The following is a 21897-nucleotide window of genomic DNA, read 5'->3' as shown; positions in this document are numbered from 1 at the left end:
ACTGAAGAAACATTATCTCCAAGACATGAAGCTCACTACAGTTTGAAATGCACATTTATCTATAGTGAAAGCAGTGGCCAGTACAATCACAAGAACATTGTGGAAAGAGACCAAGCTACAGGTTTGGGGCCCTGGAGTGAAAAGGTAGTGCTTCCAAGGCTTCCAGATCTTCATAAAATGGTCAGAGAAATGCTGAGAAGTGGAAAGCTGAGGTGTAGCAACCACTTGTGTGACTTTTTGACGGTTTAACAATATTATGAAAAGGATGGGCTGCTATTCACTGTAAAGATGACACATCGAGTTGCAGACAGCCACAACATAAAGACAAGGCACTGAGCTTCTGAGAAAGCCTTCTTCAGAGAAGAAAAGAAAACACACAAAGGCACACATGCATCCTCAAGAGTAACCCCCCCCCCCCCCCCCCCCCACACACACACAAACACACACGACACCACTATTTGTGGCGGCTGCGGCATTCTGGTAGCAACAGCCGCCATAGATAGCAGTCATGACATATGCCTCCTTGTGTGAATGTGTGTGTTTCCTTTACTTTTTTGAGGAAGGCTTCGGCCAGAAAGTCACTGTGTAACAGTTTTTTCGTTCTGCCCGTCTGCAACTCAATTGTAAGGTGAGTCACAATCTATCCTTTTCATAATATTGTCGTTATTACAACCTGGACTTTCCACGTTTTTATTTTCAGAGATTTAGTTGGTCCAGTCTCTCTTCACGTATAAATATCACAACAGCATTATTAAGGTTCATATATTTTTCATGTGAAGACAACCATCATATGGGAAGAGCAGTGAGATTTCTGGACCTGCATTATATAGAGCACATTTGGAATATATTGGTACCACCAAGGATTTCCCAGATTTCTGCACAAGTACTTCTCAGGAATACAGTTATTGAACCATCTTGTAGACAGCATGACAAGTCACTTGTTCACTTGTGTGGTGGTTAGAGGTATAGTCTTTTTGTTGAAAGTAATTTTCTGCTAAAAATGACTTAACAGAACTATATGTCCCTCTACTTTCTGGACTTACTACTTACATGTTCTGGATAATCTAATACACCAAATACCTTGTAATTAAGATTTACCTTGTTCTACACTTCTAACAGCCTGTTTTGAGAAAGTGTCCTTTATGTTTTTGGGATGCAACTGTATAAAGCTTATGATATTTATTTACATTTTTTCCAGAGTCTGAATGAGTAAAATTAAATAGAATTTAAATGGTAGAACAATAAAACAAACAATACTATACTGGTGATTAATACTACTTTATTAAAATTTTTGTTTTTTATCAGTTTCATCCCTCTTATGAACTCTTATGAATTGTTTACACAGACTCAAAACTGAATTAGGAATGATGCCGTCACTGCATAATTTCACGTAATGCTATGAATGACATTTAAAAGCCACTTACGAAACACTACAATTTCATTCATAAACACATAATAAAATTTGACAATATTTGTACTTCGAGTGAATGGTCATAATAAAGAGACCAACTCTGTCCATTCTTTCATGTGGTCCACTTTCATCTAATCTCATTTGGTAAAGACACCTGACTTGATACAATCAATAGATTTACAATGACTTGAGACACTCAAAGCTTCTTCTGCTAATAACCAGTCCCAGGCAAAGATGTGACCCTGTACTAACAGGCAATAAAACAATGCCCATGCAACAATAATCATTTGAAGAAAATATCTTTCTAACCAACTTTTCATTGGCTGCTTTTGACAAGGTTCTGCTCTGTGACAAATTATCACATCAGCAATTTCCATACACACATTTCTTTCCTGTGTAACACCATAACAGAGAGAAATTAGCAGATCTAATAAAGACTTTTCTCTCCTCACAGCATTTGTATTCTGCTCTGGTGTTCAGCAGCGTAAGGTCGATTTTTCAGCAATGAGACTGGCTGCCTTCAGATGACAGCTAATTAATAATGAGTTTCAATATTAATAAAAAAATTATCACGGTGCTTATACAGAGCTCATTATTAATCAGTAGTCATTTGATAATGACAGTAATTCCATTACTCCACTAAGCCAAACAAAAAAAACACAAAAAGAAGAATTCCACAAGTATGACAGAGAGCTTTTTTGATTTGCTGATTCCTCTACTTGCTCTCAAAACTCAGGTGAATACACAATACACAATCACTGAAAAAAAAAAAGTCAGATCCTCTAAAGTAAGAAAATGATCAAGATTTCTTTAGCAAGGTACGATAACATCAGATAAGAATAAATAGCCATTCATATGCACCTGCCTTTCAGCATCATTGTGCAAGCTGACAGAAAAATCTCTTTGTAATCATATATCTATGTTTGTACTTTCATCAGTGATTAATCACAAAAATGCTGTCAGTTACTTATGAATCCAGCACAGAGGCAATTTAACTTGCTTATTGCCAACTGCATAAAAATTGTTATATATAAAGCATTACGTAAATGGTAGACGTCACAAGCATTGACATGTGACCCACCCATCCATCTCTCTCTCTCTCTCTCTCTCTCTCTCTCTCTGTCTCTCTCTCTCTCTCTCTCTGTCTCTCTCTCTCTCTCTCTCTCTCTCTCTCTCTCACACACACACACACACACACACACACACACACACACACACACACACACACACACACCTTCCTTGAATACAAACTGAAAACTACCAATCTGATTGCCTGGTGGTGGTTCACAATTCTGACATACATTTTAAGAAAAAAAAAATACTTTAAGCAAGATCAGTATAATATTACCAGGAATGAAATGTATATAACAGACTGTTGATACAACAGAATTTTTTTTTAAATGCATCAGAGATCAAAGAGGATATGCCCACCAATCACTGTCACAATTAAACAAGTTAGTATAATTTTGCTTTAGCTAGTATGGGTACAGAATTGTGCAGACTTCATAAAATTGTGAAATGTAAACCAAGTGCACACACATACACACACACATAAAAATGACACTGAGCTTTAATAATGGCAACACTACAATCACAGCAAGTAATTACTTGTTCATACTGTCAACAAAATAATTGAATTATTTTAAAACAATGGTATCATTTGTAAGTTATCAGTACAAACACTGTCTCTTAGTTAAATAAATGGAAAAATTTGGAATGATGTACAACAATATAAACTTTTCAGATACATGCAGAAGCTCACAGCTGAAATTGTATTTCTTGTCAAAATCCATAAGGAAACAAATGGAAAACATGTAATAGTGAGAAACTGGACAACATAAAAAAAGGTACAGGTAAGACCTTCCAATAAGAAAGTTCTTTAATTTATTAACAGTGAGAGATACAAAGCACATCAGCACATAACATGGTATCAGATGTGGGAAAATACTGTGGTGGAGTGTACAAGTGCAGCGCCACAATGTACATTTTTGCAATATCAAAACACACAAATCATTGAAATGTATGCACTTTTGGTTTAAAAATAGTTTGTGTGTATCATTTGAGTTGCAGGACTCTCACTGTTTATGCTCTATTAATAAAGATAAATATGAGCTGAAATTACACAATCTTACTTTTTTACTCAATTTTCATAGAAAGAAGTGCAACTTTTTTCTTCAAGCTCAATCATACCACTGCTAAAAGAAATTAGAGAGGCATAACATCAAAGATGGAAGCACAAGCAAAATTCTTTATCACAAAAAGAGAACAGGTTCTCCATCATCATTAATGTAAATGCTCAGTGTCAAACATTAAAATATTTTACACACAAGCAGGTGTTGGCTATAAATGTCAGTGGTAATCAAAATTCTGTCTCATTTGAATATGATGGAATTATCAAATACAAAATTCTAAAATATGTAAAACAACTGCTATTCAAGATACCACCATTGCCAACAATGTGATTATAATTCTGTAAACTGAATTCAGTCAATAACATATCAATTCTACCACTCTGCATAATGTAGCTATGAGGATACACACATCTCAAATGCATGTGCACAACAAGCTTTTGCAGCTTCTTCTCAGATCAGTAACATTCATTGTGTTTATTCTTGTACGTATGCACCAGTTATTTACATAATTCATACCTCACGAATTAGGAAAAGAACTTATGCACCTTGCAATAACTGTGTCACACACATAGTAAACAGTACAATGAAAATGCCTCTACACTCTGTAAGAGGTCTTGGTCGATGTGCCGCATCATAAACAGAACAATCACTATTCTGTTTTTTGAGTGACTGGTGGAAATTCACTTTCATCATCAAATCGAAAACCACCTTTTGGGGGTGATTCTGTTGCAGCTGCCATCTCATGGAATTTTTCAGATTCTGAAAACACCAGAAAACCAAAAAATGAATGAAAATATTTCAGAATTATAATACAAAATAGTAAACATAAAAGCATAGTATCATAGTTTAATGTTTCTAGGTAGATTATTTACAATAATTTTAATTCATTTTCAACTTTCTTAAAAAATGAATATTGTATGCACAGTTTGTGTTATTTTATAGAACACTTACTTGCTAATGTTATTCACATTTTCAACTGGAACACTGTTTATCTACAGTTTACTAAAATTAAAAAAAAATCTGGTGTTATTTTACCACCTGCTGTTAAACATAGTAAGATTACTCCTATGATAAAATAAATTAATTTGTTACCTATGATGCTCTATCACAAGCCAAATTCCCATTTACACAAAACTTTATAACATACTACATCCTGAAATACTGAATGTTAAACTTAAAGTGCACTTAGTCTAAGACACCATGAACACAGCTCACAAAAAGAGTGTTCAAGGATTTGATTGCCAAACATTTACAATAGAGTTTTCAAAAATATGCAATAACACATCAGAACACTATTGTTTGACACATAGTGGACTAACACCCCTACAAATGAAAAGCTATGAAAGACAAAATATTTACAGTCAATTAAAAAACAGAAAAATATTGGCATTTATCAAAAGAGTGAGTCAATTCAAAAGCTGTGAAGCCAAGCTGGGGTCAATCCTGGGCAAGTTTGCATGTGAAGCAACAAATGATGTGAACTATCATCATCCCTCTGAGTTTACATAATAATCACTATTATGCTAACATAATATGCCATGTAACAAAAGTAAACCTGCTCTTGCTTCTGTATCCATATGGTAAGCTGTTTATGTGATCATACTGAACATTGGCAATAGCTGGATTTTCTTTCTGTTCCAGTTCATATGCCAAAGTGTTAACTTCCTTATAACTATCATTTTATCAACAAATGATGGCACATTCTATCTCTATACAGTACTCTCACCTTACTCGCACCTTACATAACTCCTTTCTTTTACTCCCTTTAACTGTTTCAAAAGTCATTTGAGAAATAGCACTTGTTAGCTATATTATAAGCACATGAGTAAAATCTGTTTGATAATTCACACGAAATTTTTTTATTAGTAACATGCAACAAAGCTGGGGTTGTAATGCACTTGTATATCTACACTCTAAGTTTAAAATGATGAAGGCTTTAATTGTTATGTTTCCTTATCTTTCTTTGCATGTTAGAAAGAAATATAGTTTAGTTTAAACCTCAAAGACAGGACAGGACAGAAATACAAGTGATTGAATACCATCTCGAAATAAACTTCCACATGGGAAAAATGTATTAAAAACAAAGATTCCAAGACTTACCAAAAGGGAAAGTGCCAGTAGACAGGCACAATAAAATAACACACACACACACACACACACACACACACACACACACACACACACACACACAAAATTTTGAGCTTTCGCAACAGGCGGCTGCTTCGTCAGGAAAGAGGGAAGGAAAAGGAAAGATGAAAGGATGTGGGTCTTAAGGGAGAGGGTAAGGAGTCATTCCAATCCCGGGAGCGGAAAGACTTACCTTAGGGGGGAAAAAAGGATAGGTATACACACAAGCGCGCGCGCGCGCGCGCGCGCGCACTCACACACGCACACACACACACCCACACACACACATCCATCCATACACAGACCCAAGTAGACATATTTAAAGGCAAAGAGTTTGGGCAGAGATGTCAGTCGAGTTGGAAGTGTGGAGGCAAAGATGATGTTGAATGACAGGTGAGGTATGAGTGGCGGCAACTTGAAATTAGCGGAGATTGAGGCCTGGTGGATAATGAGAAGAGAGGATATATTGAAGGGCAAGTTCCCATCTCCGGAGTTCGGATAGGTTGGTGTTGGTGGGAAGTATCCAGATAACCCGGACGGTGTAACACTGTGCCAAGATGTGCTGGCCGTGCACCAAGGCATGTTTAGCTACAGGGTGATCCTCATTACCAACACACACTGTCTGCCTGTGTCCATTCATGCGCATGGACAGTTTGTTGCTGATCATTCCCACATAGAAAGCGTCACAGTGTAGGCAGGTCAGTTGGTAAATCATATGGGTGCTTTCACACGTGGCTCTGCCTTTGATCGTGTACACCTTCCGGGTTACAGGACTTGAGTAGGTGGTGGTGGTGGGAGGGTGCATAGGACAGGTTTTACACCAGGGGCGGTTACAAGGGTAGGAGCCAGAGCGTAGGGAAGGTGATTTGGGGATTTCATAGGGATGAACCAAGAGGTTACGAAGATTAGGTGGACGGCGGAAAGACACTCTTGGTGGAGTGGGGAGGATTTCATGAAGGATGGATCTCATTTTGGGGCAGGATTTTAGGAAGTTGTATCCCTGCTGGAGAGCCACATTCAGAGTCTAATTCAGTCCCGGGAAGTGTCCTGTCACAAGTGGGGTACTTTTGGGGTTCTTCTGTGAGAGGTTCTGGGTTTGAGGGGATGAGGAAGTGGCTCTGGTTATTTGCTTCTGTACCAGGTCGGGAGGGTAGTTGCGGGGCGCGAAAGCTGTTTTCAGATTGTTGGTGTAATGGTCCAGGGATTCAGGACTGGAGCAGATTCGTTTGCCACGAAGGCCTAGGCTGTAGGGAAGGGACCGTTTGATATGGAATGGGTGGCAGCTGTCATAATGGAGGTACTGTTGCTTGTTGGTGGGTTTGATGTGGACGGATGTGTGCAGCTGGCCATTGGACAGATGGAGGTCAACGTCTAGGAAAGTGGCATGGGATTTGGAGTAGGACCAGGTGAATCTGATGGAACCAAAGGAGTTGAGGTTGGAGAGGAAATTCTGGAGTTGTTCTTCACTGTGAGTCCAGATCATGAAGATGTCATCAATAAATCTGTACCAAACTTTGGGTTGGCAGGCTTGGGTAAGCAAGAAGGCTTCCTCTAAGCGACCCATAAATAGGTTGGCATACGAGGGGGCCATCCTGGTACCCATGGCTGTTCCCTTTAATTGTTGGTATGTCGGGCCTTCAAAAGTGAAGAAGTTGTGGGTCAGGATGAAGCTGGCCAAGGTGAAGAGGAAAGACGTTTTAGGTAGGGTGGCAGGTGATCGGCGTGAAAGGAAGTGCTCCATTGCAGCGAGGCCCTGGACGTGCGGGATATTCGTGTATAGGGAAGTGGCATCAATGGTTACAAGGATGGTTTCCGGGGGTATCAGACTTGGTAAGGATTCCAGGCGTTCGAGAAAGTGGTTGGTGTCTTTGATGAAGGATGGGAGACTGCATGTAATTGGTTGAAGGTGTTGATCTACGTAGGCAGAGATACGTTCTATGGGGACTTGGTAACCAGCTACAATGGGGCGGCCTTCTTGTTATCCACCAGGCCTCAATCTCCGCTAATTTCAAGTTGCCGCCACTCATACCTCACCTGTCATTCAACATCATCTTTGCCTCCACACTTCCGCCTCGACTGACATCTCTGCCCAAACTCTTTGCCTTTAAATATGTCTGCTTGCTTGTGTGTGTGTGCGTGCGTGTGTGCGTGTGCGTGTGCGTGAGTATATACCTATCCTTTTTTCCCCGTAAGGTAAGTCTTTCCGCTCCCGGGATTGGAATGACTCCTTACCCTCTCCCTTAAAACCCACATCCTTTCATCTTTCCTTTTCCTTCCCTCTTTCCTGACGAAGCACCCGCCGGTTGCGAAAGCTCGAAATTTTGTGTGTGTGTGTGTGTGTGTGTGTGTGTGTGTGTGTGTGTGTGTGTGTGTGTGTGTGTTATTTTATTGTGCCTGTCTACCGGCGCTTTCCCACTTGGTAAGTCTTGGAATCTTTGTTTTTAATATATTTTTCCCATGTGGAAGTTTCTTTCTATTTTATTTACATCATATATATATTTTCCATTACATTAACAGTACCTTTCTTATGGACAATGTTGTGAAAATCCATTTTATTTAAAAAATGTTTAGTGTGACCTGATTAGAGACAAGTTGTTCCTAGAACATCTAACAATTTCCAAGAAGTTAAACTGATTTTTTCCAGCTGTCACACATTACTTAGCAATCAGTATCCAGAAGGGCCATTAGATGCAGAACTAGGTAGCAGGGCCATCTGGGTGAAATAGGAGGAACCGAAGAAAAGAATGAAAGGAGAGAATTATGATGAACCCAAGGAACTAACAAGTATGAGAAAACAAATTTATGCAACCATGGTTACATAATGTTACTAAGGAGAAATACACAAATAAGATACACAAAGAATTTAATGTTTATCATTCACAGCAACACAATGTGGGTTTTCTTAAATAGTAATAATTGTTTAATGTCCCTGATAACTTCTTTGCACGAATGCAGCAATGCAGTCTATTAAAAAGTGTTTAGCAGAGACTGATGAACAGTACTCGCTATCTGAAGATTAGTTTTCACATCTCTCACTTTCCTCACAACATACCACTTTTGTTTTTGAAATTATAACATTTATTAACTATAGTACACTGATAGAAAAAAATTGCAACAGCAGAAAACAATTAATGTAGGGTAATGATATTTTGGGAACACATTTGTCCAGATAACATATGTAAGTGATTCACACTGAAGGATTACAGGTTAATGTAAGCCTGAGGTAAGCCAAAGCAAATATGAAATGCTGGTACAGTAATAACCAGTGTAACTGACAGAATACTAAATGCAAGCATGCAAATTTGCATGCATTGTATTGTACAGATGGTGTATATCAATTTGTGGGATGGAGATTCATGCCTGTTACACTTGGTCAGTCAACACAGTTAATGCTGGTTGTGGATGATGATGGAGTTGTCACCCGATGATGTCCCATATGTGCTCAACTGAAGACAGATGTCGTGATTGAGTAGGCCAAGGCAACATGTCAACAGTCTGTAGAGCGTATTGGGTTACAACAGTGGTCTGCTGGTGAGTGTTATCCCGTTGGTAAATATCCCTGAAATGGAGTTCATGAAAGACAGCACAACAGGTCGAATCACCAGACTGATGTACAAATTTGCAATCAGGGTACCTGGGATAACCACAAGAGTGCACCTACTGTCATGTGAAATCACACACCAGACCATAACTACAGGTGCACATGCAGTGTGTTTAGCACACAGACATTGGTTGCAGGCCCTCAAACTGCTATCCACCTAAACAATACATGGCCATCACTGGCACCAAGGTAGTACCAGCTTCCATCAGAAAGGATGACAGACCTCCACTCTGTCCTCCAATGAGCTCCTGCTTGACATCACTGAAGTCGTAAATGATGGTGGTTTGGGGTCGGTGGACTGCATGCTACAGCATGTCTGCCTTGGAGCAGTCCTTGAAGCAAAAATTCTTAACAGTTTGTTGTGTCACTGTGGTGCCAACTGCTGCTCAAATTGCTGCTGCAGATGTGGTTCAATGTGCCAGAGCCATATGCCAAACACAGTGGTCTTCCCTCTCAGTAGTGCCATGTGGCTGACCGTAGCACAGTTTTCTTTCTACCACACATTTTTGGGGCCCTGCCAGTACTCATTTACAGTAGCTACTTTCCTGCCAAGCCCCTCTGCAAAATCACAGAAGGAACATCCAGCTTCTAGTAGCCCTATTACACAACCTCGTTCAAACTCAGTAAGGTGCTGACAATGGCATCTTTGTAGCCTTAACGGAATTCTTGACTATCAACAACTCAACATGCCTAATGTCAGAAATAACCAACACTTGCAATCGTTACATTGAGTACTTAAAGCAAACCTGATTTGCGTCCTTATAGTAACGGTACTAATGCCATTCTTATGCAACCGACGTGAAATCTGTACAGACATCATCTTTCAGATGTAGAAACATGCCTACCAACTTTCATTTATATTGCACAGCAACTCCTTGGTGTTGCGATTTTTTTCTGTCTGTGTATTAGTGAACAGCAGATCTTTACTTGTGCATTTCTCTACCTGTCACTTAGTTCTTGACTTTTCAGTTAAGGCAATAAAACAATGAAATTAAAAAATATACATCAAGCAACTATCCCCCTTATGGCACACAGGAATGTCACCACTAAGGTGACAGAAAAAAGAGAAATTATAAATAGGAAGCATGTATCTAGAATTCAACACACTGGAGTCTTCTCGAGGACCAGCAAGTGTGACACAGCTACTTCCTTATTAATGAAAGGAGAAATAGTCAGGTAAAAACTTCTGTTGTAAGTTGTCTGACAAAATGATACCAGTGGCAGCTACCTGTGTTAGCTGCACAGAGCAGTAACTATACTCTGAAGGACTTATTATGATACCAGAAATATTACTTACCAGTGAATTTCTGACTGCTGAAAGTTTTCATCTATAGAACCAATTTGTTAGCAATTCACGGGAGCTATCAACTAATACTGTAAAGTACATGTGCTTAAATGTCAGTCATTTTAAACAGTGCTCAATGCTCAGTTGTAGAGACTCATCCAATACACTGTATTCACATTTCAGATGAAAGAAACATTAAGATGGATTCTAGGCACATTAGCTGGACCGTAATGAGGTTAATCGCTGCATTCTATATCACTGGTTTTTCATCTGACAGGTAATGATTTATCCTTTTAGAAGAACTCAGCAATTATTTAATTTTCTCAATATTTGTTTCAGTTCTGCTCAAGGCATTAGAATTATTAAACTTTGTTACTTAATTCTTTAACTATATCTACCATGAGAAACTGCTATAAAAGGTGCTTCAAACAGAGAGGTCATTTCCCCCAACTGCAAACACACAAATAAATTCTCTCCCACACATGAAAACACAAACTGAAATATGGTAGAACCCAACGGCAAAATGAACCTGTCATTACAGAATTTTGCAGTCTTGGAAGTCCAAAATTTATTCTTATGGAAAAAGAAACAATAGTCAGAAAAGTAGAGGAAACTGGTTCTAAATGCACTTTTATTCCTGCACTCTACCAACACATGGGTCCACTGTTAAATACAATCTTAGAAGGAATCTGATTTCATTAACATTTGGATTTTTCATTTCTGCTTGTAACTTCCACAGTTTATGAATACAACCGATACAGTTACAAACACATATAATAACAGAACTCACACAAATGGTACAGTGGAGACAAACTTGTGCTATTGAGATAAACAGGACTCATTGTTATTAAATATGCAAACACAAAATAAAAATAATATAGACGAGGGTACGCTTATTTACTCAGAAATGTATATTCCTAATACAACTATATACTAACATCAACTAGCTGCAGATGTGGTTCATTTTTCAATGGACACACACACACACACACACACACACACACACACACACACACGGGCGGAGAGGGGCCTCATTACCTGTTAAATGTTCTTTTTCGTGCATCAGTTATTTATTGTATGATGGAGTTGGAAATAACTAATAAGATGGTACAATAATAAGTATGAGTTGACACTGCACCATTACTGAAGACACAAAGCAACACTAAATGTTATGATTTGAGCACTTGTTTCCATCAGGTCTTTATTTGTCTCAGAATGAACACAGATTATATTTTCTTTCCATTTTCTCTCCTTCACTATCAGTTTCCCTCTCATTTCTGCAGTATCTCTCTTTGCTAATTTACACTTCTTTGTAAACACATAGTGCATGCACATTTTTTTCCATTCTCATCTGTGTATAATTCCCATACTTTGTTAAGTTATTACAATAAAAATACTCCGTTACTGATAATATAATGTAAATGGATAGGTAGAAAAATCTACTGACCAAGTGATGGCAGGAGAACGCACGCACACACGCGCACGCACACACACACACACACACACACACACACACACAAAGAGGTTTAACTTGTACAAGCTTTCAGAGCCAGTGGCTCCTCCTGGCAGAAGAATTGAAGAGGAAAGAAGAGGGGTGAAGGAAAAGGACTGGAGAGTTTTACAGAAATGTCACCCAGAACTGCGCGTCAGGGGCCATTTACTGGACAGGATTTCAAAGTCTCATTCAGTGTAGTCTCCAACAGTTTGTCTTTCCTTCTCATCCTGTCCGGTAAGTTGCCCCTGACCCAGGTTTCTGTGCGACTTTTCTGAGCTATACCATTTCCCCTAAACCTTTTCCTTTACCCCTCTTCTTTCCCTTCAACTCTCCTGCCAGAAGGAGCAGCCACTGGCCCCAAAAGCTTGTAAAATTTAAACCTTTATGAGTCTGTGAGTGTTCTTCTACTGCTGCTGCTTGCTGAGGTTTTTTTTTTTTTTTTTTTTTTTTTTTTTCCTTATCCTTATGCATTAAACTGTTAATGTAGGAATTATGCTAGTCACATATTTATCTTTTTTTTAAAAAACAGTATTTTATGTTGGCCTACAAAGATTATCAGTTTCATTATCTCCCCCCCCCCCTCCACACACACACACACACACACACACACACACACACACATATATATATATATATATATATATATATATATATATATATATATATATATATATATATATATATATATCACTTTTCTGAACATACTCATCAGTTGTGTAGTCTATTCCCAAAATACAGTTATACATATCAAAAATAGTTACAGATAATCCACATCACAAACACAACTCATTAAACTAGGTATAATGAACTTAGGAAATTAACATTTTAGCACACCACATCCCTAAAATAATCAGTATTGACTCTTGGCTGTCTTACCAGAGTTCTGCTATACATGCATCATGTCAGAGTGGAACAATTACTAATTGTGAACATTAGTGCCTTTAACTGAACATATTATGGGCATTTTTATGGGACAGTGCTATCCTATGACAACAAATGGCTGCATGCAAACTAAATTGCCTCCATTTTGTTGTATTCATAAACTAGTGGTTCATAAAGTAATTTGTTAATTGTCCTGAAGCTCCAGACATACCAACAGTACCTGACATGGAGCCTGGAGAGCAGCCCTTCAATATCCCAGCGTAGCTACTTATGGCGCCTGGAGTAAAGGGCAACAAAAAACATGCTCAGTCAATTTCAAAAGGATTGGTGTAAGGAGGATTGGAGTTAACAAAAAGAGGATTAGGATTTCATGCCTTTTCATAGAAAAAGAAAAATAAAAAGGTCACTAAAACTATAACTACAGCTATTACATGCAAAAAGTAGACCTGGAAGAAATTTACCAATTACATATACCCGTTAAGTACTTTCCAGACTGCTCTAAATGGATAACTACTAGTCAGAAGAAACTCTAACCAATCCACCTGTATTTCTCAGGCAAAGGTTAGTGTTAGGGTATGGGTTCTCTACTAGCAAGATTCCAAAAATGATTTAAAATGCTACATGGTGAAGTACTATAGAGAATATTCACAACAGGTCTAAAGGTCAGCATATCCACTTGTAAAATTACTTCCTGCTTTATCAAGCAGAAAGCAAGAAAATTTATACTTCTACTCAGTGCAATCTGACCCAGCCTGTTTTTTTAAGCACTGATATTAACTCTCACTGACAGTTCTCCAATTCTCACCCACAAAGTGCAATAAACACAATAAACTTGTTCAGTGAGACTATACTACCTCATTAATTGTAATTAAATGTTCACTTTCAATTCCAAAGGAAGCATTTTGGTCCTTATGCCCTTAAGTCATTTCTTTGGTTCATCTAAATTTTTCTTCTGGTTCATATTCTTGCATCACTGTCATCTTTCATGAGTACAAGATGAAACTAGTACTAATATTTAATTATGATGATACTTTTCAGAAAATCACTTCCTTCTGAATACACATCCAATTATTCCGATGGATAAGAAAGAGTTACTACAATTGTTACTGAACAACCAATTACTTTGATCTATGCAATAATGAAATATCTGGGCATAAATTAAATAATAATTGCAATGGTTGCTTCGGGACGTTGAGCAGGTCACCCCAACCCTAGACTGGGATACACCCTTCTGTTTTCATGTGCGTCCTTCTCAGTCTAGGATCTGGATGACCTGAACCCATTTCCATACTTTCCAAATATATGCCTCTTTCCTCCATGAGCTTAGAATTTTGAATGACAGACAGCTTTTTCCTGTGCATTTAAATGAGTCTACTGGCAGTGTAGTATGAAAATTGGCCTCCTGAAGGTGAGCACTATCTAGTCACTACACCCCAACATTAACTTCAATGCAATAAGCATTAACTACAATTTGAGAGTTAACTAAGCTGAAAACTGTACTATGTAACTAGCTGCCACTCGGTAACTAATCTCAAAACTGACTGGTAGTCTCTCATAATTTATTATGCATTTTATCAAATTCACTAGGACAACATCTCCACAGATAACACATTTTTTTTCTCTTCAGTTAGAGTGTGGGTCAAAGTATGCTCAACATCTACAGTTAACAGATTTTTCTTCTCTGAACCCCACAAAGCTTCAAACTACACAATTATTATGCTACAACCTAGAACCTGTATTGTATGAACATTTGGCTCCAGGATAGTGTGTCACATTCCTATCCCAGGCACATACTGCCTCTCCATCATGCATTCCTAAACCGCACACCAGCAGGCTCTGTTCGAGCTGCTACCTACCCCTCCCAAAGCTCTCTCCCCACTTTCCATATCTTTCTCCCTCTAGCCTATCCACCTGTGCCATCCTGGCATTTCGTGTTTTCAGCCAGTCTGAAAGCTAGCAAAGTACTCATTCTTTTTATGTGCCTGTCAACAACTCAATGCTTCTAATAGCTGAATAAGATTTGATTTTTAAAGAATTGTCAGGTATTATTCACATACTCCTTTTTGTATATTGGGCATGTTGCTATTTGCATTTTGTGAAACACTAAGCTGCTTTATGATATGACAATATTATGAAAAGGATAGATTGCTACTCACTCACAGTGGAGACATTGAGTCACAGACAGGCACAACAAAAGAACTGCTAGCTATCTCTTTCCAATCTCTCTTCCCACCTCCCAACTCTTTCTCCCTCGACCTTGTCCACCCGACAACTTCTCACCTCAGTCCACAGGCCGAATCCAACTGCATATGATAAGTAAACAAACAGCATCTTAGTTGCAGCACTTGGAGGATTATAACTCCTGACTATCAAAATAATAACTTTTTTGAAGATACTTTTGATAAAATTACACTTCATATTTTTAATCAGTAAAGTAGGCATCAACAATTTTACAACAGACATGGTTTCGAAATCTTGCTTCTCGATTCTCCTCAAAAACAAATCAAATATTTGTACTTATTACTGAAAAATGCAGTCTGCGAAGAAACTGTCCAGCGTGTACATAATGGGCAATAACATTCCTTCAAGTACCTCCTCAGACTAATATTGACATGTTAATGGATATTTAAACACACATTTTAATAATACCTCTAGTCCTATTTTAAACATTATAGAGAAATTACAGCATTTTTCTTTCTGTAACTGTCTTATTACTGAATGCCATAAGGATATGGTCTCTGAAAAATTCGATATTCTTATTAAGAAGTTTTGAGAATATGTCTGACAGAATGAGTAGAGTACAAAAATGCTGTGTTGATGCTTATTTCAGCAAATCAAAAGGAACAATAAACATCTCACTATGGTAGTTTTATATAATTGTGAATATGATTTTTTACACAATCATGTCTGTGATATAAGCTGTAATGGTTCAAAGAATTATCATGGGCATTTTTCATCATATTTCCTCTCAACATGTTCATACTATTACAAATAAAATAAGTAGGAATATTCTTTATCACATACTATATTAAGTGTTATCCTGCAAAATTTGCGTACAAATTAACAACAATCTCTTGCAACCTTAACTGTTACACTTTACTCCAAAGTGTAGCTTCCAGACTGCACTAACAATTTATCAGTTGTTACAGCAAGGAAGGAAAAAAACTAATGTTTTTTTAGCATGGTGATAATCAGACATTTCCAGGATGAAAGTATGCAGGATGGAAGTGTAGACTCCCTTAGTAATATAACAATGTTGTTGGCAACTGGCACATAAGCTCAGGATTCGGTTCCCAGGGACCACCTTGGATTTATCTGGGGTTGGAAGTTCTGGAACAGAGTCTACTAAGTCAGGAGACAAAATGAGAAGGTGTGTAAGTAGCCAAAAACAGCAAAATTAGCACACAAGCTCACAAAATAAAACACAAGATCACATAGAGGTGTCCAATAAAAAGAGCACCTGCTCAAGGCTGTAGGCCACACAAAAGTTATTTTTACTTTGTAACCTTGTCAGCATATTTTAGATACGATCTTGGCACAATAGAACACTTTCTAAATGAAGCAGCTCCCACAAACATATGGATAAAATAATTCTTCCTTATTTTTTGATTAAGTTGTCACTGGTTCTCTCTGCTTTATCTCTGACTCTTGCATTTTCTCTGTCTACTCATTTCCACTGTTTGGATACATTTTCTGATTAATCATCTCCCAGAGTGCTCGTGTAATTCACAACATTAACACTTTCTTTAATAGTGTTCTATCACAAAGGAGTATGTCACAACATCACAACCCAAGTTTTTAGTTTTTTATGCACCATACTAAAATTACAGTCAGACGACAAACACTTATAACCATTTCTTTCCTGTTTTCCCAATTGTCCATGTTTCACACCCACACAGGGCTGTGCTCCAAATATAGCTTATCAGAAATATTTGTTTTCAAAGTTTATACTTTTGGATGTACCAGATGGTCTTCTTGCAGAAAGTTCTTTTGCTTTTTGCAGTCCTTGTCTGAATCTCTCTAGTTTTAACATTTAGCCATTTAAAATATCCACCTTCTGCATGACAAGGACTTATGTTTCTTTTATTACAGTTAGCAGCTTCTTTGGCTTCTTGTATTTTTCTAACAATAATGACTATATGCATTGAATAAAGAGTATGGATTATCTTCTATCCCTGTAGCTGATACCACACTGCCTAAGAATAGAAATCATTTTTATTTCATTCCACACTTTTAAAAGACCTTTCCAAACCAACAAATGCCATGTATGTTTCCGCATTTTTCCTAAATCTATGCTCTATTAATTAACACAGTGCTGAAATTCCTTCGCCCAAAATCAAGCTGGTCCTCTGTTAACCTACATTCAATTTTCCCTTGCATTCTTAGATCATCTAGTCTTGTGAGTGTTTCTCGCACATGTGATGCTAGACTCATTGTGTAATAACTTTCATGTCTAATTGCTGTTGCTTTCTTCGGATGTGCAATAGTTATATTTTCTTTTTCAAAATCTGAAAGAACTTCCTCAATTTCATAAATTTCATTCATGAGCTTTTATAGTTCTTGGTTTATACTTTGGCATAACACCTGAAAGTGTTCCACTGGTATTTCATCAATACCTAATAACTTCTTCAATTCATCAATCTATTCACATGAAATTGCCAACTGAGGAACAAATTTTTATACTTGTTTAATAATAAGTCTAACAACACAATATGTTGTGTGCAGCAAGTCTGTAGCTGACAGAGGTGCCTACTCTATCAGCTATGAAACAGATTCTTGCTGTTACGTTTATTTTGGCAATGTAAATAAACTTACGATTAAACAAATATTAATGTAATAACACACACACAGTTTCATAAAATCCTTCTGGGTCACAGATCACATCATATTGTAATGTGAAATAATGATCTGACCACCACTGTAATGAGTAAAAAAGGTGGTTCACTTTACAGTATGGTATGACCTACGGCCCAGAATATTTTATGGAACAACAAAGGCTCTCGCCACAGGAGCATGCTAACACACACACACACACACACACACACACACACACACACACACACACAAAGACAGATAGAGCAGTGTTAAAGGACATTAAGAAATGCCAAGAAAGTCAAAGGATGTTGACAGATAATAAGCACTTGGCTGAGTGTTGCTATAACTGACAGTGATCACCTGGTGGTGCAGACGCATTAGTAACAGGTTTGGAAGCAGAGTGAGCATTCTCAGGGCTTATACAAGTTGCACCAGCTGCCTGTTCTGCTGGCTGCTCCAGTTTCCCATCCAGTCTGAAACCATGAGTTTTGCAATACATTTAGCTGTTAATGGAAATTACACAAAACACTGTCATGTGTGATCAGGTCATTGCACATGAAATATTGATTCAAGAATTCTGTTAGTTCCATAATTCCAAATGCCATCAATACTGTCTCAAAATAGGAGACCTGTATTCCAAATGGTGTTAGTAAAGTGATGGCCCATGTTCACAACCATATAAATGCTGATATAGCTGTTGAGTCAAGAATTCCTTCATAATCTTTGTGATGTTTTACAACACAAAAAAGACATCAAAGACTACCAGAAAGGAATTCATTTTCACTTGATGCTGTAAATAAAAAAAATGATACACTGTCACTATGAAATTAGTGATACCAGGTATACTTTATTTCAGGTTTCCCGTCTCATGGTAGGATTGGAACATTTGTATGTGGATTGCTCAAGAGGATAATACAGAACATACGTCCTCTTGGATATGAGAGCATCCTATATCTGCGCATTAAATATGGTTATAATTGTGTGTGTTCTGCTGCCACTTGCTGAGTAGATTTTTTACCTATCCAATTACATTATTTGGTCAAAAATTGACTGTTTTCATTATTATGTGCATTGCATGAAATATGTATTATATGACAATTACTTGCACTCAATACAACAATTAGATTTCCTAATCAGCAAATAAAATGTTAAACCCCAGCTCACATCTGAAAAACAGATTAAAAGTCCTGGTGACAAAGTGATCTGTTATGGAGTACAATCTAAAAAGGGACAACAATGTGAAAGAAAATCAGCTGTGGCCCCTTCAAAGGAATCATCCCTGCATTTACATGAATAATTTAGTGAAACTCCAGAGAGCTTTCACCTGGAAGGCTGCATAGAAATATGAACCCTGCTCTTTCTCAATCCAACACCACTGCGTTTACAAATGCACTGTCTCAGTACCAACCTCGACATGAGTGAAATAAAAGTGAATGATGATTTTTCACTGAAATCTGATGATAGAAAAAGCTAAGAAGCACAAAAACCAAATGAAATGTATTGAAATCTGATGTATTAAAGTAAGACTGGTCAATGAAAGTGGAATTATACAAGATATTGTGTTTTGAGGGAAATACCAGGCCAAAAGATGCACCGCCTGCATAACAAAACACTTCCACATCTACCATACTCACCAGATTTCTTCCTAGCTGACTGCAACAGTTTAAAATGTCTGCAGTTTTTTAGCGGGGAGAAAGGTCACCAAAATCACACCTGTAAAATGCCTTTGAGAAGTTTCTTCGGTCTATAATGTGAAACTTCAACAAAAGTGGCATTAATGCTCTTATTCTTCTTGGGTGAAATATACAGCACCAAATGACATTCGTATTGATTAATGACAGATCATTTGCAACAAGTATAGTATCTGGAGGTCCACTACCAATTCCAACATTTCATGTACAATAACCTGATAATCATGCTCCTAGTGTTCTACAAAATATTATTAAAATTACATATAAGAAATGACACGCAATCAAATACTACAGCTAACAGAAAACCAAGATTTGCATTTTTCTGGCGTGAGTAGTTTCTGGAAATTAAATTAGTAACCAAACATAAAATGTAAGTAAAACTACTCTATTCAAACAAAGAATTCATTACAGTGAAATCTATAAAGTTAATATACACAATTACATCTGTCATGCAAGAAGATTAGTCACCACAATACACTAAACAATGCAAAATGCTCTATTAAAGTAACCATTTCATTGCAGATATGAAAAACTTCCAGGATTCTTTCAGACAGATTAGGAAGAAAATAGCAAAAAGAATATTTAAGTTGTGATATTGGCACAGTCCAAGAGAGGTGGAAAATGGAGGATGGTACACGGAGGTAGAAACAATGCAAAATTAACTGAATGTATCACAGTCCTTTCAACACTGAAAACATTCAGAAATACCAGAATGTAAGACCACAACCATTGCTATCAAAGTTGTTCGTTTTCTTTTTAATAAAAATTTTATTTTGCAGTTATTGATTACCCTGTAAGGATTTACAAAAATTAATTTTGCCAGTTGCCAGGCAATCAACTGATGCAGTTTAAATGATTTCATAAATTTTCTTAACTTTGAGACAGAAATTTTTGTAGTTTCATATTGCTGAGGATGAAGTAAATTTTAACACAGGTCCCACGAACCAAGGTAAAATGAATAAAAAATTCATTACACCATGCTAAAATTGAATATGGAGTTTTTAATCCTGCAGCAGTGCTCAGTATTTTGAAACTTCCTATCAAATTAAAATTGTGTGCCTGGCTAGAACTTATAACTGGTACCTTGCCCAGAAGTTCTGCAAGGCCTGAAGTTGCTGGGAGGGGTTGTGTGTTGCGGATAGTTCAGTATGAGCAATCCTGCAAAGGCAATGTTCCGGGTTTGAGTCCTTGTCCAGCACAGGTTTAAATTTGTCAGGAGCTTCCAAAGCTAAAATTATTAAAAATCTGAAATCTACTTCACACTAAGGATTGAAGATTTTGGTCGGTGGCAAACCATACAAAGTAGTCAAGAGTAGATGTTCATTCCATCAGCATAAAATGCAATGTATATTCTTTCTCTGAATCCTGATGCAAAATAATTGTGTTATTCATCTTCTTGTTGTGCATGTATGGCACTTGTGTGTATGCCGGGCAGGGGGGGGGGCGGCTGCCGTGCAAATGTGCAAGTAACAAGTAAAAGGGACAGTAAGGATGGGTTATTGTGACAAAATGTGGTGAACACTTATTTGGATCTTCTGTCTCTCTTTCATTAATTTAACTTGGTAATGGTCTATGGGTAATGAAAAACTCAAGGTGATCAAATGACTATACGAAATTACTTCCTTTGCCTATGAGTTATACTTAAATGTAGTTGGGAGTTTTCCTTTTAGGCTATATTTATTTAAACCTTCTCTTCATTACTAGTTGTAACTTTATATGCTATTATTGAGTGTTTTTTTTTTAGAACGAAGTGTCATAATGTGAAAATGGCAGTGTAGTAACATGACACACTTCTGTTCATGTTGGTTCACAAATTTTACTGTTCTTGACTGTTTGACAAATAGTGTGCACCAACTGTTTTAGCTAATATCACCCAAACCATGCAAACTGTAAATGAACAGAGTGCATAACACAAAAAACATTAAAAACATATGGAATTAAATAAGTTGACAGTGCTGGAACACAATTTGAAAAATGTGTCTCAAAATAAGTTTTTAAGAAACAATCACAACTCTTAAAACATATAGGAATGCGTGTTGAAAGTGATTTCAAGTGCCATGTCAGAAAAATCATTAGGAAATGTGTAATTTTCCCAACAAAAGGGGAGAGCTTACAAAACGGTTTGACTGGTCACCAAGTACAAATTGTTTGACAGTCTGGGATTTTCTCAAATGTGAAGAAAGGGCCATCTAAAGAAAAGCAATATGTATCCACAAAGGCTCATTTGGCAAGTGTGGCAGCATCATAGGATGCTCATCTGCATCCAAAGGCACATGCTACAACATAAATTTTGCGCATCACATAGAGTGTTCTGCTAAAGAAGGGCGAAGCAAAATATTACTTTCCCCATAAAATATTACTTCCTCCTCAAAATATCTCATGAAATGACAATGACAGTAACATCAGAGACAATCAACTTTTATGGAAGCTTTACCAACAGTTTTCCTTCCCACATATT

The 21897-nt window shown here is 37.4% G+C and overlaps 1 protein-coding gene across 7 annotated transcripts in view; it reads right to left on the bottom strand.

Annotated features, from left to right (window-relative positions):
• Window positions 1-1257: 1257 nt before the first annotated feature.
• LOC126335401 (WD repeat domain phosphoinositide-interacting protein 2) overlaps window positions 1258-21897 on the bottom strand; it is a 76302-nt gene continuing 55662 nt past the window's right edge. Inside the window, exons 8-10 of one of the 7 annotated variants that reach the window (XM_049998644.1) lie at window positions 18100-18221; window positions 13145-13210; window positions 1258-4302 (exon numbers count right to left, since the gene is read on the bottom strand). In XM_049998644.1, the coding sequence (XP_049854601.1) occupies window positions 4193-4302; window positions 13145-13210; window positions 18100-18221 (298 nt within the window). In that variant the 3' untranslated portion in view covers window positions 1258-4192. The remainder of the gene's footprint in view (window positions 4303-13144; window positions 13211-18099; window positions 18222-21897) is intronic. The other 6 variants (XM_049998645.1, XM_049998646.1, XM_049998648.1 and 3 more) reach the window with 6 other exon arrangements.

Source organism: Schistocerca gregaria, chromosome 2 (assembly GCF_023897955.1).
Source record: "Schistocerca gregaria isolate iqSchGreg1 chromosome 2, iqSchGreg1.2, whole genome shotgun sequence".
Taxonomy (NCBI): Eukaryota; Metazoa; Arthropoda; class Insecta; order Orthoptera; family Acrididae; genus Schistocerca; species Schistocerca gregaria.
This window is presented reverse-complemented; position numbering and strand designations above follow the sequence as displayed.